Here is a 14,600-nt window from a genome sequence, read left to right on the forward strand (position 1 = left end):
GAGTTAGGGGTTTGGGTTTAGGGTTAGGGTTATGGGTTAGGGTTTAGAGTTAGGGTTAGAGTTAGGGTTTAGGGTTAGGGTTATGGGTTAGGGTTTAGAGTTAGGGTTAGAGTTGGGGTTTAGGGTTAGAGTTACGGTTAGGGTTAGGTTTAGGGTTTCTATGCAATTAAAGGTCATTATAGCCGCATTAAAAACGATTCCGCTGCAATCCATGCGGCTCATCAAATATTTCATCAGCTTAACTGTTCATCGTTTAAACCAGGTTTTGTACGGACGTATAAAACGGCGGCGGCGTTCCTCAGGGCTCTGTGTTTGGTCCCCTCAGGAAAGGACGAGGAGGTGGTGACGGTTCATCCTCGCTCCATGTTCGTGCCCCCGGAGGGCTGGAGCTTCCTGGCTGCAGGTAGATTTACTTTACATAACTAGAGCCATTGTTCACATGATGACCTCGTCAGGTTTTAGCTTCTTGCACATGAAGACTTGTGACGCGTTCGTCCGTCCAAATCTATAAATCCTCCTCTTGACGGAGGCTGAAGTGACGCCGGTGGAACAGTGCAGAGCTGCGACTGTCAGTCTGGGGGGGTTTTGTTAGTGGACAGGAGGACGTCTGCAGGGCCCGTCACTGTGCTGCGCTCTTACATAACCCGACAGATAAACCGGGGTCAGCAGGGGGCCGGCAGCACGACGAGAGCCACACACACACACACACACACACACACACACACACACACACATGGACTCGGATGCCAGGCTGAACCGTCCAGTGAAAAAAAAAAAGAAAGTCAAATAAATGTGTCTTGACCTCATAGTGAGTTGTCATATTTAAAAGTTTTCTGGAAGCTCTTACTGTGAAAAGTCAAATACTGTGCATAGGGCCTCGAAACTATTAAATAAACATTCAGTTACGTAAAAAAAAAATGTGTCAACAGTTATGAACTCAACTTACTACTACCTTCACTCCAGGGAAAAAAAAAAAAAGGGATGGGTGTGTCGACTCAGTTAAATGTTTCTATGGATGCTGAATGCTAATGCTGGACAATGCTAATACTGGACAATGCTAATACTGGACAATGCTAATGCTGGACAATACTAATACTGGACAATGCTAATGCTGGATCATGCTAATATTTGACAATGCTAATGCTGGACAATACTAATACTGGACAATGCTAATGCTGGATCATGCTAATATTTCACAATGCTAATGCTGGACAATACTAATACTGGACAATGCTAATGCTGGATCATGCTAATATTTCACAATGCTAATGCTGGACAATACTAATACTGGACAATGCTAATGCTGGATCATGCTAATATTTCACAATGCTAATGCTGGACAATGATAATACTGGATAATGCTAATATTGGACAATGCTAATGCTGGACAATGCTACGTGCCCCTTTAAAAATCTGTTACGGTCATTATAGACTCATTATTAGAGGCAACAAATGACTGAATACATACTAGATTTTCCGGGTCAAAATTTAAAACCATGACTTAAATGAACATACAAAAACATTTTTTACGGTTTTCGATGACCCTTTATTAAAAGTTTAATGTGGAGTTTCTCCACAGTCCAGGAATCATTTCTCACACTGTCTAATATACAGAAAGTAGGTCTGAGACGTCTTATTTTCACCAGACGTGTCTGTGAGCCCCACAACTCCTGAAAAGGGTTCAGGTTATTTTTGAAAACTTGAATTCTGTCGGTTTTCCACGTCCCAGCGAGAGAGCAGCTTTTGTGACAGATGTTTCTGTTAGTTTGTTTTGTTTAGAGCCAAAGTCATCGTCTCTGCCAAGAAATGTTCCACTATCAAGCCCATTTGGCCAAAGATGAGACAAACGGTTCTCTGTGGTACATTTTGAACGTCCTCCCAGTCCTAAACTAACCTGTGTGTGTCTGTTTGTTTTTGCGATTGTCAGCCCGGGTATGTATTTTCTGCTGGGAGAGTGTGTGGGAGCTGCAGAGAGAGAGAGAGAGAGAGAGAGAGAGAGCGCAGCCAAAAACGAAAACAAAAGCAGGCTTAATTCCCACGTCATCCCTCTATAAAAAAAAATTAATCAATAAAATTCAGTCCGACTCATTTCTATTGCATCTCGTGGAGGAGACATGTACTACTGCAGTGCCGCTGTCCTAAACTCTTAAACATTAAATATGATCAAAGAGTACGATCAAAGTGTTTCAAGTCAGAAATGCATAGTGTTTGCAGTGTATTTTCAAAAAGTTGCCTTTGCAGTGGCTGTTGTCTAAATAAATACTCAAATTGCAGAAAAAAAAGTTGAGAATTTTGACTTGAAAACATTGCGTAAACTTTGTCTTAATCTCAAAAAAACAAAAACATCAACACCATTATGGGCCCTTTTTTTTAATATATGGTGGAAATAATGCTGAAAATGTCTTTCTAAATGTGGCGTTTCGCTTTGCACGTCTAATATTCACCACAATTTAAGGTTATTTGCTAATAAATACCCCGACACATTACATCATACTCAGTTAGTTAGTTAATTCTGGAGTGTAACCGGCATTTTTCTGTGTTTTTATCAATATATGAGAAGTTTGAATTGTCGCGTCTTATTATTATTTGCACAAGCAGCCATACTTTGATTTTAATTTGGAAGAACTGGAAGAAATCACCAAATACAGTTGTTTAATATGCAGTGGGGGTTTTCTCTGCAGGTTTTTTTTCCCCCCGCCTCACTTCACTGCAATGACAAGAACTACTTGAAATACATTGTGAAGCTTTTCAAAGGGTTTCACCATCAAAGCCGGATGACGTAGATCAAAGGTAAAGCAAAAACGTTAAGAGCGGTTGCGTAACGTCGTCTGTCATTGTGACGGCGCTGATTTTGGAGGGAAAAGGAGGAGTCTTTCTCTCTCTCTCTCTCTCTCGCTCTCTCGCTCTCTCTCTCTCTCTCTCTCTCTCTCTCGCTCTCTCTCTCTCTCTCTTTTCTATCCTCTATTTCTAATAATCCTGGAGTCGGCTCACACTTCACCTCAGGGTTTCTGACACTGGGAATAACTCCCTACACCTGGAATTTTGTCACTTCCTCCCCCGATGCTCTCGAAAATCCTTCGCCATCCCAGCCCCGGCACGTATGCCGTGGCCGCTAGCCGGCCTGCGCGGCGGTCGGTCGATCCGTCCGCCCCGGACGCCGCCTCTCTGCACCAAACCGCGGCCCACAGGGGACATTTCATATTCTGAGTGTGCAGGTCGGAGCTGAGCTCTTAAGCTTTCATCCGTAACCTTCACGCTCTGAGCTGGAGTGCGCCGCGCCGCGCCGTGCGGCGTCTCCGAGGGCCGTTCACATTACTGTGGGGATGGTGGCATTAAAAAGAAATGAGACACGGCTTTCGTCCCCTCCATGTTCCTACTGCGCCGTCTGAGAGACCACTGGAGCCTCGCACTCGCATATTTATCGTCCTTTTTTTTTTCTTCCAGTTACACATTCGCTTCTTCATAGAGCTTCAGTGCTGGAAATACTTTAGAACACTTTAGAAATCCTGTGTAAGTTTCTGCCAGTGCAGTGAAGTGTTTTCATGAGTTTGACTGGCAAATTACCAATGTTGACGTAACGTTCAGTCGGCGGCCATTAAAAAAAAAAAAAATTGATTAAAAGACAATATGAGCCGGGAGTCATGACGCTGTTGTTATTGTTTACCAAGTCGCTCGTGGGCAGGACTGTTTACTGCAGCTGTCGCGATGTGTTTTTCCCCGTTTCCAGGGAGTTTTGAAAAGTTCCCCCCCTCCCCGAGTTGCCGTGGGAACAGACTCCCACATGGTGACCGTAAACCGGGCCTGGATTTTACCAAAAATATACAATAAACCAAAAAATAAAACAATATATACAATTAAACTCGTTTTTTTTTTTAATCAATCGACATTTATTTAACGCCTGAAAATGGTTCAAAGAACACAAAAAAAATCACAATAAAAAAATGGTGAAGAAATAATAAATGAAATTCTTGCAGAATTCACCGTTTTGTTTTTTTACCCAATTATTTGTATTGATATTATACGAGTTGCCTAAAGGGGATTTTCAATATTTAATTATTTAAATCTTTTGAAGGTGATCGTGATTCTGCTGCTCCCTTTCTGTTTTCTGTTTTTACTTTAAATTACGTTTCTCTGACAGTCAAATGCAGCGCTAAACGTTGTTTTTGTTTTCCCCCTGTGCTACAGTCGCGGCATTCTGCTGTCACACAGTGACATCTAGTGGTCACAGCTGGTATATTTCGAAATACAAGTCGCTTCTTAGTAAAAAAAATTGCATCACAAACCAAACAAATAAAACAAGTACAACTTATCGTCAGGGAAATATGGTTAGGGACATTTTATGATGTTAAAACTATTTTAAAGTCTGACATTTCACCAAAAACGACTTTAAAAAACCTACATGGTACATAAAGATAGAAGACTTTCTCTTCTTCCTCCTTATGGAGTATGAAAATAACGACACATCAGGCGGGACAATTGAAGTCGTTCACTTTTCAAACATAGTCAAAATGAAAAAATATGCGTTTACCTGAAAAACAAAGTTCCCGCAATCTAATTGCAATCAGAAGTAAGTCGGTTAATTAACAGCCGACATGTTTGGCAATGCAACGTGCTTCAGCGTCTATATATATATAAATATATTCTCTATTTTCTCAGTGTTTCCATATGGATTTTATTCAACAGCTCCAGTTTCAGGAGTCAGTTTATAGAGAGCCTTACTGTAGGGCCGAGTTATTCTCGTGTGGGTCGATGCAAGGATCCCTGATTGTGGCGCTTTTATCACAGAGGCGGCCGGCGCTGGAAGCGAGACCTTGGAGGGGCTCGCTTAAGGTCAGAGATTTGTGTATCGTATAAACCACTTCTCTCTTTTACATCCTGCATATTTCCTCATCACGGCCCAGTCCCCCCCCCCCCCCCACCCCCCCTTGTTCACACACACACACACACTGGTCCTGGTCAGCAATATGTTTCTGCGGCTGCCAGCCACGCTTGGAGGAAGTATGATGGAGCTCATAAAACATTAATGGGGTGATATCTTTAGAAACTCACCCCGGCTCTCGTCTCAGCACAACCAGCACCCGTTGTCTCTTTCCCCAACCCCCCCCCCCCCCCCCCCCCCCACCCCTTTCATCTTTCACCTCCACCCCAGTCTGAAAAAGTAAATGAGCCATGTCTCAATCTGTCGGGGAGCGTGGCCTTCTGGGTCCTGGGTAGTCTGGAGGGTGAGGCCAACAAAACGGGAGGGTCTAAGACAGGGGTGTCAAACATGCGGCCCGGGGGCCAGAAGCGGCCCCCCCAGAGGGTCTAATCCGGCCGCCATGGGATTTAAAAATAAAAGTATAAATATGAAAACTGACAGAGGCGGATCTAAAAACCCTCGATTGGCAAAAAAATGACATTCAAAACTGCCCTTGGTCAGAATTTGACCCCCGACATTAATGCAATCTGTGGAGGTCACATGACGCAACACCTTTCACAATAAAGGTGTCCAACTTATGTGAAGGGATACTTTAGACACGTAAACTTAAAATTTCCAGATACAAATTGTTTTAATCCTGAATAAAAATATATCAGATACAGGTGACTGAGGTTTTTTTTGCAAATATAATAATATCTGATTTCCTTTAATATGTAGATTTCAGAATAGACTGGCAAATTCTTGCAGTTTTAAAAGGATCAAATTTTCCTCCGTGGAGACAGAATTGGAGCTTTTTCAAAGAGTTGCACCGCGAAGCCAATTTCAAAACCATTGTTAAACCAAGGTAAAGCCGCTGAAATGACGCTTTCTGCTGTTTAATCCAGAGGTACAATGGCTAGCCTGAGTAAGTAAGAAACTTTTTGGTTTTTATGGGGTACTTTACGACAATAGTATTGGGAGTCACTGGATTCTTGCGACAACCTTGAAGCACACAGCTCTCGGCCATTTTTGTTTTGTTTGAACTTAGTGTGCTGTGCCGTCTAACGGAGGGATCAGAACGCACTGAACCGGGCTTCAACCTCACACGAAGCACCAACTCTTCCAGAACTCTGGTCTCAGCCTTCCTTCCGCCCGAAACAGTGTTGGAGAAAAGCTGCGTATGGACGACACAGAAAAGCTCCCATCACCCAAGAAAGGCATTGATGGAGAATTAAAGATTCAGATCCAAATAATAAAGACATGAAAGTAGTTTTTGTTTACGCGATGAAGCCACAGATTTGAAGTTTCTAACTCTACGATACAGAGAAGTGCAGCGATCATGACGGGTGCAGGTTGGACGACTGGATCAAGACTTGATTATGTAAGACGAGCTGCACAATAAGACGTCATCAACCTTCCAGGTCGCGAGTCGTCCCGAGAGACTTTCTTAGTAACTTCCCCATTTACCGCCAGACTTGACTGATCTGACCCCAGATCAGGCTAAAACGCCGAATTGAACCCCCGATGCTGCTCGATGCAGCAGGAACTATTTTTAACACATCGAAGCGTGAACCACCCCCTCCCCCCTCTCTCGCCCTCGCCTTCCCCATCTCTCCCATCTGTCATCACTCTCCCTCTCCCCACATTACCACAGACCCGTTACAGCCGGTTGCTTCATCCGGAGTGAAAATCTCTCAATTTCACCACGTTGCCGTATCGTCATGCGTTTCTGTTATACGGTGCAGTCGGTCGCGAACGGCCGAGTTTCTATCTGCCGGAGCCTCCGGTTATCTCCCGGCTTCCGTTCAGGCCTCCAGCAGGTTTCTGAAGTGATTTACTCTCCCGGGGCTTTTTGACGGAGGTTTTTGTTTTCTATGAAGAAGTGCTGGTAAAAATCATGCATTGGCCACTCGTGCGTGTTCCTCTGTCGTCGTTTGGATGTTTTACCGCGCGACTCACTTTTAGCGCCTAATGCTGCTCATCATAGAGGCGTCTAGAGCTTTCTATGCATATTCTGCTTTCAATACAAGTAGGGCTGCACGAGTATGGAAAAATACCATAATCACGATTATTTTGGGCAATATTGAAATCACGATTATGTCTTTGAATTTGGAACACCATTTATTGAAGATGTTTAAAAAAAACAACTATTAAATATCTCCAAAAAATCTTGTAATGTAGTAAAAACTAAACTGTTGTGCTGCACTCAGTCTTTTTAAATCAAGTAATAAATAACTTTAGATACTAATATAAACCACAATAATGAATCATGTTGCTTTACATTATATGTTGATAATTTGGCCGTCCTGGGAAACAGCTAAGCTAAGTAATGCTATTAGCCGCCGTTAGCATACTTAGCTTTAAAATGACACGGAACCTAAACCATTGGTGTAACACACCGTTATTAGCATCATCAATATATGTTAGTTTCCGGCAGGTGCCATACATGCATAACTTTTTCAGGAAATTTAAAACCGCTAAGTAGCTTTGCGCCGGTGCGTTCGGGCTAAATGTGTCGCCTCGAGCCAAAATGGTAATCACGTTTAAAATGTGATTAATTGAGCAGCCCTGAATACAAACCTATTTGTGTCTCTTGGAAGCTTATCGATAACAAAATGTTGCAGTACCAGCAGTAGCATGTAGGGGGCAGTGTTGATTAGAGGTGAATGGCAAACAGTGGAAGTTTGTGAAAAGCTGTGTAAGTACAGATCTTAACAAGCTTCATTGTAATCAATATCACACAGCAGCCCTTTACAGCAGATAAATATATATATATCTAAAAAAAAATTTGCAAAAGCTAAATTCCCGTAATTCTCATTGTGTACAAGGCATCCCCCTCACCACGTTTCCTGTGGTGTCTTTATTTTTCCTTAATAACCCGGATCTACTGTCGAGATTTACTCTGCGTGAAGCGGATCCAGCAAATTAGATTCAAATCACGTCGACCAGATTGTTCAGCATCTGAATATTTCGTCACATCGCACATATAGAAGATCTATAGAAATGACAACAGGGAAGAAATTCAAATAATCTGCCATTTAATTTGTTGAAAGAATTGGCAGGACGTTGTTGAAGTCTGCAAACAAAATAAGCAACAAAAAAAACCAACACGGTGTAAATTCAGGGGTAGAATTGAAAAATTGGACCTTTTAATTGTGACTCACACGACTTTGTTGTAGTTTTAAGAAGGTCATATTCTAGATAATAACACTAGTGTTGGGCTGGAGGATGGAGAGCAGTGTACAAAGAGCAAATCAAAAATGTATGTTTCTTAGTCGCTGCTGTGGAGAGAAATATTTCTCTCTTTTTACGCTTCTCTATAATCAAGACTGAAAGCAGAAAATTGTTCCGCCTGCTTGAATAGGCAGGCCAGACTTTTATAGCCTCGCTTAACGCCGCCGTCTGAATGGAAGATGAAGTTTGTACTTTGAACGCCTCACCGTGGATCAAAGTAATCAAAGTGGTGGTCTGAGGTCTAAATGAAAGCCACCAGAAAGCATTAGCTCTGCAGTGCAGAGACACACACACACACACACACATACACACACACACACACACACACACACACACACACACACACGCATCTACGCTTTTATTTTCTCCAGCAAATACGACTGGAAGTGTCTGGTGTTGATTTCTATATTTGGGACGCTGCGAAAACTCCTCAGGAAATGAGTGTATGTCAGTTTAGTGTACTTTGAACTGACGGGTGTGTGTGTGTGTGTGTGTGTGTGTGTGTGTGTGTGTGTGTGTGTGTGTGTGTGTGTGTGTGTGTGTGTGTGTGTGTGTGTGTGTGTGTGTGTGTGTGTGTGTGTGTGTGTGTGTGTGTGTGTGTGTGTGTGTGTGTGTTTGTCAGACTTCTGCCAGGTGGAGCTGCGTCTGTTGGCTCACCTCTCCGCCGACCCTGAGCTGCTCCGCATTTTCACCAGCCCAGAGGCGGACGTCTTCACCATGCTGGCCTCTCAGTGGTTCGTCTCACACACACACACACACACACACACACACACACACACGCTTCCCTCCCCGATCTCCTCGCCAAGGTGAGTGCTGATGCTCTGTGGGGTTTCTCTCTCTCTCTCCCTCTCGGCTCCCTCTCCTCAAACACTAATAATCCTGTTGCCATGACGACCGTGCAGACTGCCTCATTCTGCCTCTTTTCCACGGGCAGGACACCTCTGGGCCGGTCGCTCCGGTCATCACCACATTGTTACGCGTTTTGTAAAGTATTTTTTTTGGTGAGCGTGCGTTTTCCCCGCCACGACACACACCCACACACAGGTCCTGTCTTCTTTGATGTAGCGTGTCCCACACACACACACACTCCCAGCATCCGTCACCGTCAGGTGTGGCGCGGCGGGCTGGCGGTTAACCACATTACCACGGTAACAGGCCCGTTGAGGCTTCACAGTCCTCCTCCTTCTCTATAATCGAATCAATCAATCAGCTTTGATCTCTTTGAGGCGAGTTTTCATTGAAGACGTATGAGAACAATGGCCGCTTATTTACTTTTTCCATCTGTCCAACCACCGGCGGGCCAGAGTCACAATTTATCCTAAAATCCATCTTTTCTGCTTCATCGTCTGCTTTTAAAACTTAAGAGATGAATAAAAGGTAGTTAAGTTCATTTAGTTTATATATTTGACCTTAAAATGTATTTAATGGATTTTAATAGATATTTGGTCCAAATTTCATGACAAACATACAAATTACAATACGATAACGGTGCATTCTGTGATTTATTATACATTAACAGAATTATTCCAGAGTTTGTTTTTAGTTTTTCGTCATCGCTGGTAAGTCATGAACGTCAAAAATACAACATACAATGAAATTATTTGTCTATAACTGTAGGCCCTAAGTTATAAAATAGAATCAAATCGGTAAATATATAGCGTCAGCATTAACGTAATACCGAATGTGAAGTTTGGCTTTTGCTCCTTTTCTTTTGTATTTTATAAAATAATTTCGTCAAAGTGCATTAAATGTGACATTTTCGGGATGTGCTATTTTTTTTTTTGCGTTAAAGCTACAAAAGTGGGAGTTGTGACAGTGAAATATCTCCTATAGCTGTTGCATTATGGGTATTTTTGCAGATTTTTACAGACGATGCTAATGCTAGTTTGCTGATATCGCTGATATCTCAGCTTGTGGTGTTTTGTAGCGTAATATGCTGAATTAACTGAATTTATCTGTTTCTACCTCAACCAGGTTTCATTTTAATATAGAAACTTACTTCCTCCCTATATAATTCTTCTTTTTTTGTGAAAATATCAGTCACATTTTGCTTTAAATTGCACAAACTTCCATTAAGAAAAATGCGTCGTGGTTCTTTAAACTGAGGCAAAAATCCAGCTCACTGCAGCAAAACAAAGATTATTTAAAAATATTGTTAAAACAAAAAGCCCAAAAGAGGCATTTACATTTAAAACAGTTTATTTTTTTGGTCTCCAGTAGAATAATCCAGCAGGGGGCAATGGAAACCCAGGATGAATTTCGCTTGACCAGATGTGGACTCCATCTAAAACTCACTATACAAAGATTGGAGATTATTCATCATTTACATAAATACTTTTAATTTTAGAATTCCCACTGCAGACAGTATTTCAAGGGTCAGTGAATGACTAAACTCCATCGAGTGTTTGTATAAAAATGAGTGAGAATGTTGGGTAATTGACCAAAAATGGCTCAATTTTCATGATTTATAGCCTGAAAATGTGGATATATTGGATCTATTTCTCACTGCATTTCTAATAGGGTTATAAAATCCTCATTCCGCCTCATAATGCAAAGTGAAAATGTTCCCAGTGTGTCTATTTTTTACTCGTTTTAACTGTGTCGTGATCATTAATCAGATATAAATTGAAAGTATCAGACCTCATATGAGAAAATGTGCAACAACACACGACAATATACGATATCAGAGAATCTTTTCCAAACCAAAGGCGCAAAAACACAGAACTTATTTACTCAGATTCTAAGAATAAGACACAAGCAGCAGCTTTTTTTGGTCACAGTTATTAATTAATAATTTTTTTTTAACATTGGTAGAAACATGAAGACAATGAAGTGAACAGTGATCTGCAGTGCCCCCCCCCCCCCCCCCCCCCCCCCGATCCCCCACCACTGTAGCAGACTTAAAGTCCCATTACGTAACTGTCTGTCTGCCTTTCCAGTCTCATTTTGACTTCCTCTCCCTCGCAGACACCCTCCTCGCCGCTCCAGCCTCACATCCCACACTTTCCCCCACACTGGATTTGGAGCTCATACTGAGTCAAACATACGTCGTTTTCAGCGTTTCCACCCGAGTTTCTCACAAACGTACGGCGGCCCTGAAGTGCAAACCACAACAACAAATCACTAGGCACAACAACAAATTGAAAAACACAACACAAATGAAAAAACACAACTGCAAATTGAAAAACACAACTGCAAATTGAAAAACACAACTGCAAATGAAAAACACAACACAAATTCAAAAACACAACACAAATGAAAAAACACAACAACAAATGAAAAAACACAACAACAAATGAAAAAACACAACAGCAAATTGAAAAACACAACTGCAAATGAAAAACACAACACAAATTCAAAAACACAACACAAATGAAAAAACACAACAAATGAAAAAACACAACTGCAAATGAAAAAACACAACTGCAAATTCAAAAACACAACACAAATGAAAAAACACAACAGCAAATGAAAAAACACAGCAGCAAATTGAAAAGCACGACAACAAATTGAAAAACACGACAACAAATTGAAAAACACGACAACAAATTCAAAAACATGACAGCAAATTGAAAAACACAACTGCAAATGAAAAATCACAACTGCAAATTCAAAAACACAACACAAATTCAAAAACACAACACAAATGAAAAAAATCAACAACAAATGAAAAAACACAATAACAAATTAAAAAACACAACAAATTGAAAAATACAACAACAAATTGAAAAACACAACACAAATTCAAAAACACGACAACAAATGAAAGAAGTTAAGAGTTAAGAAATTAGAGATGAATTCAGGAAATAGACAAATCACTGATTTCCACAGCAGGAAGCTTGAACGGATGAAAACTAATGGTTGCTGATGTTTTTTTTTTTTTTGATTTTTCACTGTAGAAATTGGTTGAAGTCAAACTTTCAACCTGTACTTCGCACTAAAACAAGCCGAAAATGTCCAAAAGTTTTTCACGAAAGTGTCGTCGTGATGCTTTTATACTGAAAAATGGAGCTGTGATGACGCTGGACGTGTGATTGTGTGGTAACTCCTCGCTTGTTTCCACCTCCGTCTTCCAGGAAGGGGGTGAGCGAGGACCAGGTGACGACCAGGGACCGGGAACACGCCAAACGCATCGTTTACTCCGTCGTATACGGAGCAGGTCAGTCTATGACTCCCGACGCTAGGCGCTTTAATGAGCTTTAATGATTTTAACTGTAACTTACATCCATGAATGAAAGGTTTATTTCAAATTGGATACTTTCCCACGGCAACACCTGACGAGGTCTCGGTTGAGAAACACTCGTCTGTGTGACTCGTGACTCGTGACTCGTGACTCGTTTCTTCACACTTCGGTTCGGGTCCACATGACGGCGGCGACGCAAATCGGTGTCACGGGAGGCTCTTGGTGGACGAGCTGCACATCTGGTTTATCCTCCCGTCGTCTGCAGTGGATTTAAAATGGAAACGCTGCTTCGGCGGGTTTTATTCCCAAACGCCAAGTCACTCTATCTGCTCACGACTCGTTTATTGTTTTGTGTTCGTAATGACACCAGTGAGGCTTATTACTTTCTCACGTCGATTAAAAACAAAAAGAAATTAGATTAACTGTTTGGAAGAAAGTGGGTTTTTTGTTTTTTTTTCAAACTATTGTGACTTTTACAAGATCAAATTGTATTTTAGGCCTTTAATTTATAACATAACTGACCTAATTCGCGTAATTTCAGAATGAATTGCTGGGAATTTAAACGTTCTATGACACATTATCGTTATCTTTATAGAATTACGCTGCATTTCATCAAATAGTTTGTAATAATTTAATATTTTAATATTTAATATTGCCCTATTTTTAGGGAAACAAATCACAGAAGTGTTATAAGTTTCAAGAAATGTTCCGGAGCGTCTCCGACTCCAACGTCCAGCGGAACTAATTCACCGCGCACCAGAAGAAGCGTCCTAACGGGGTCAGTCGTCCCTGAAAGGGTTAAGGCCTGCAGAAGCCAGCAGGTTGCATAACAGAGGCGTCTGTGTTCCCGTTAGCCGTCGGGCTGCGCTTCACGAGTCTGGAGGGGCGACGGCGAGCACGGGACTGACGGGGGGCAGATGTTGAGAGCAGAGGAGGGCGGCGAGTTCCATACAAACAATCTGAGAGCGTTTACACCACAACGTCTCCAGTGAAAACGCTGAGCTGTCTGACAATGATGCCCGTTTCCATGGAAATGGAGGAAACGCTCAAAAACGACGCGCGGCAGCCTCATGTAATAGAAAACATGTGTCTTTAGAGCTTAATTATTGTAAACGAACATTTTTACTGAGACGTGAGAAAGTCCTAACAGTGTTTTTCAACCTTTTTGAGCCGAGACACTTTTTTTGGGGAAAAATCTGGAGGCACACCACCACCTGGAAATGTTAAGATTTGAAACTCTAAGATAAGATAAGAAAAGCTTTTATTGATCTCACAAAGGAGAAATTTACTTGTTACATTCTGCTCTTAAGGACTCATTAGTAGGAAAGATAAGAAATGTGCAAACAGATAAAAATAGAGGAATCTTATATACAATGACTATCAAGAATTCTAAGGGCCAAAAGTATTTACAGTAGAAAGTAATAATAAGTAAAAAAAAAAAAAAGTAAAATAGGACTAAAATAAAAATAAGATAAAAATCACAGACTAGAATAAAGTATAAGTTTGAAGGGGAGCAAAGTATACAGTAAGATGAAATACAAGGAAATTCAACTATGATGGGGGGAACAAAGTGTAGAATAAAGTACAATAAACATACTATAGTAAAAAATAATACCAGTGTTGGCAGTGCAGGTGTCGCCTCTATTAACAATATAAAGTCTTTCTCAAGGTTTTATCAAAAGTAAGTACAGAAAAAAGTATTTCCCAATGTCTTTTTTTAATAGTGCCTCCCTCAGTGTGAAACCTGGACCTGATGGATGAAGAGCTGAGATCCTGGTTCACATTCTTCCTTTTCAAAAACTTCTCCATCACTGTCACTGACACAGTACTTTGATACAAGATGGTAGCAGGAGGTGGAGATGAACCACACTGACGTCTGTCACTTTACATTTCACCGGCAAAGTTCTGTGCTGCCCTCTAGTGGCGAAGAGTATTTATACACGACGACTCGAGCAAATGTTTTTTTAGAAAAAAAATGTGAAATTGGGTAATTTCCCACGGCACACCTGACTAGATCTCGCGGAAACACCAGTGTGTTGAACACGGTGGTTGAAAAACACTGAGTTAGAGGAAGATGCTCTATAATCTTCGCCCCGGGTCGGGGAGAGACGTATAGAGAGTGTGAAAGCAGCAGGGGGCCGCGACAGACAGACCTCTGACCCCTCGGGTTATTTTTTTTTCAATCCAAACTCTGGCCTGAAAAGAAGAGAAGCGTTTTGTTTCCCTGCTTTCACAGGTGCCGCTCTTGTTTATTCAAACCCGCGGAGGAATTCGTCAAACGACGAG

The 14,600-nt window shown here is 41.5% G+C and overlaps 1 protein-coding gene across 1 annotated transcript in view; it reads left to right on the forward strand.

Moving 5' to 3' along the window:
* poln (polymerase (DNA directed) nu) overlaps window positions 1–14,600 on the forward strand; it is a gene marked incomplete at both ends in the record, with an annotated part of 62,796 nt that overhangs the window by 28,543 nt on the left and 19,653 nt on the right. The window contains 3 exons of the mRNA XM_080519012.1: window positions 326–403; window positions 8,754–8,865; window positions 12,208–12,290. Coding sequence (XP_080375138.1) covers window positions 326–403; window positions 8,754–8,865; window positions 12,208–12,290 — 273 coding nt within the window. The remainder of the gene's footprint in view (window positions 1–325; window positions 404–8,753; window positions 8,866–12,207; window positions 12,291–14,600) is intronic.

The sequence above is a fragment of the Blennius ocellaris genome (genome assembly GCF_963422515.1).
Source record: "Blennius ocellaris genome assembly, chromosome: 23".
NCBI lineage: Eukaryota > Metazoa > Chordata > Actinopteri > Blenniiformes > Blenniidae > Blennius > Blennius ocellaris.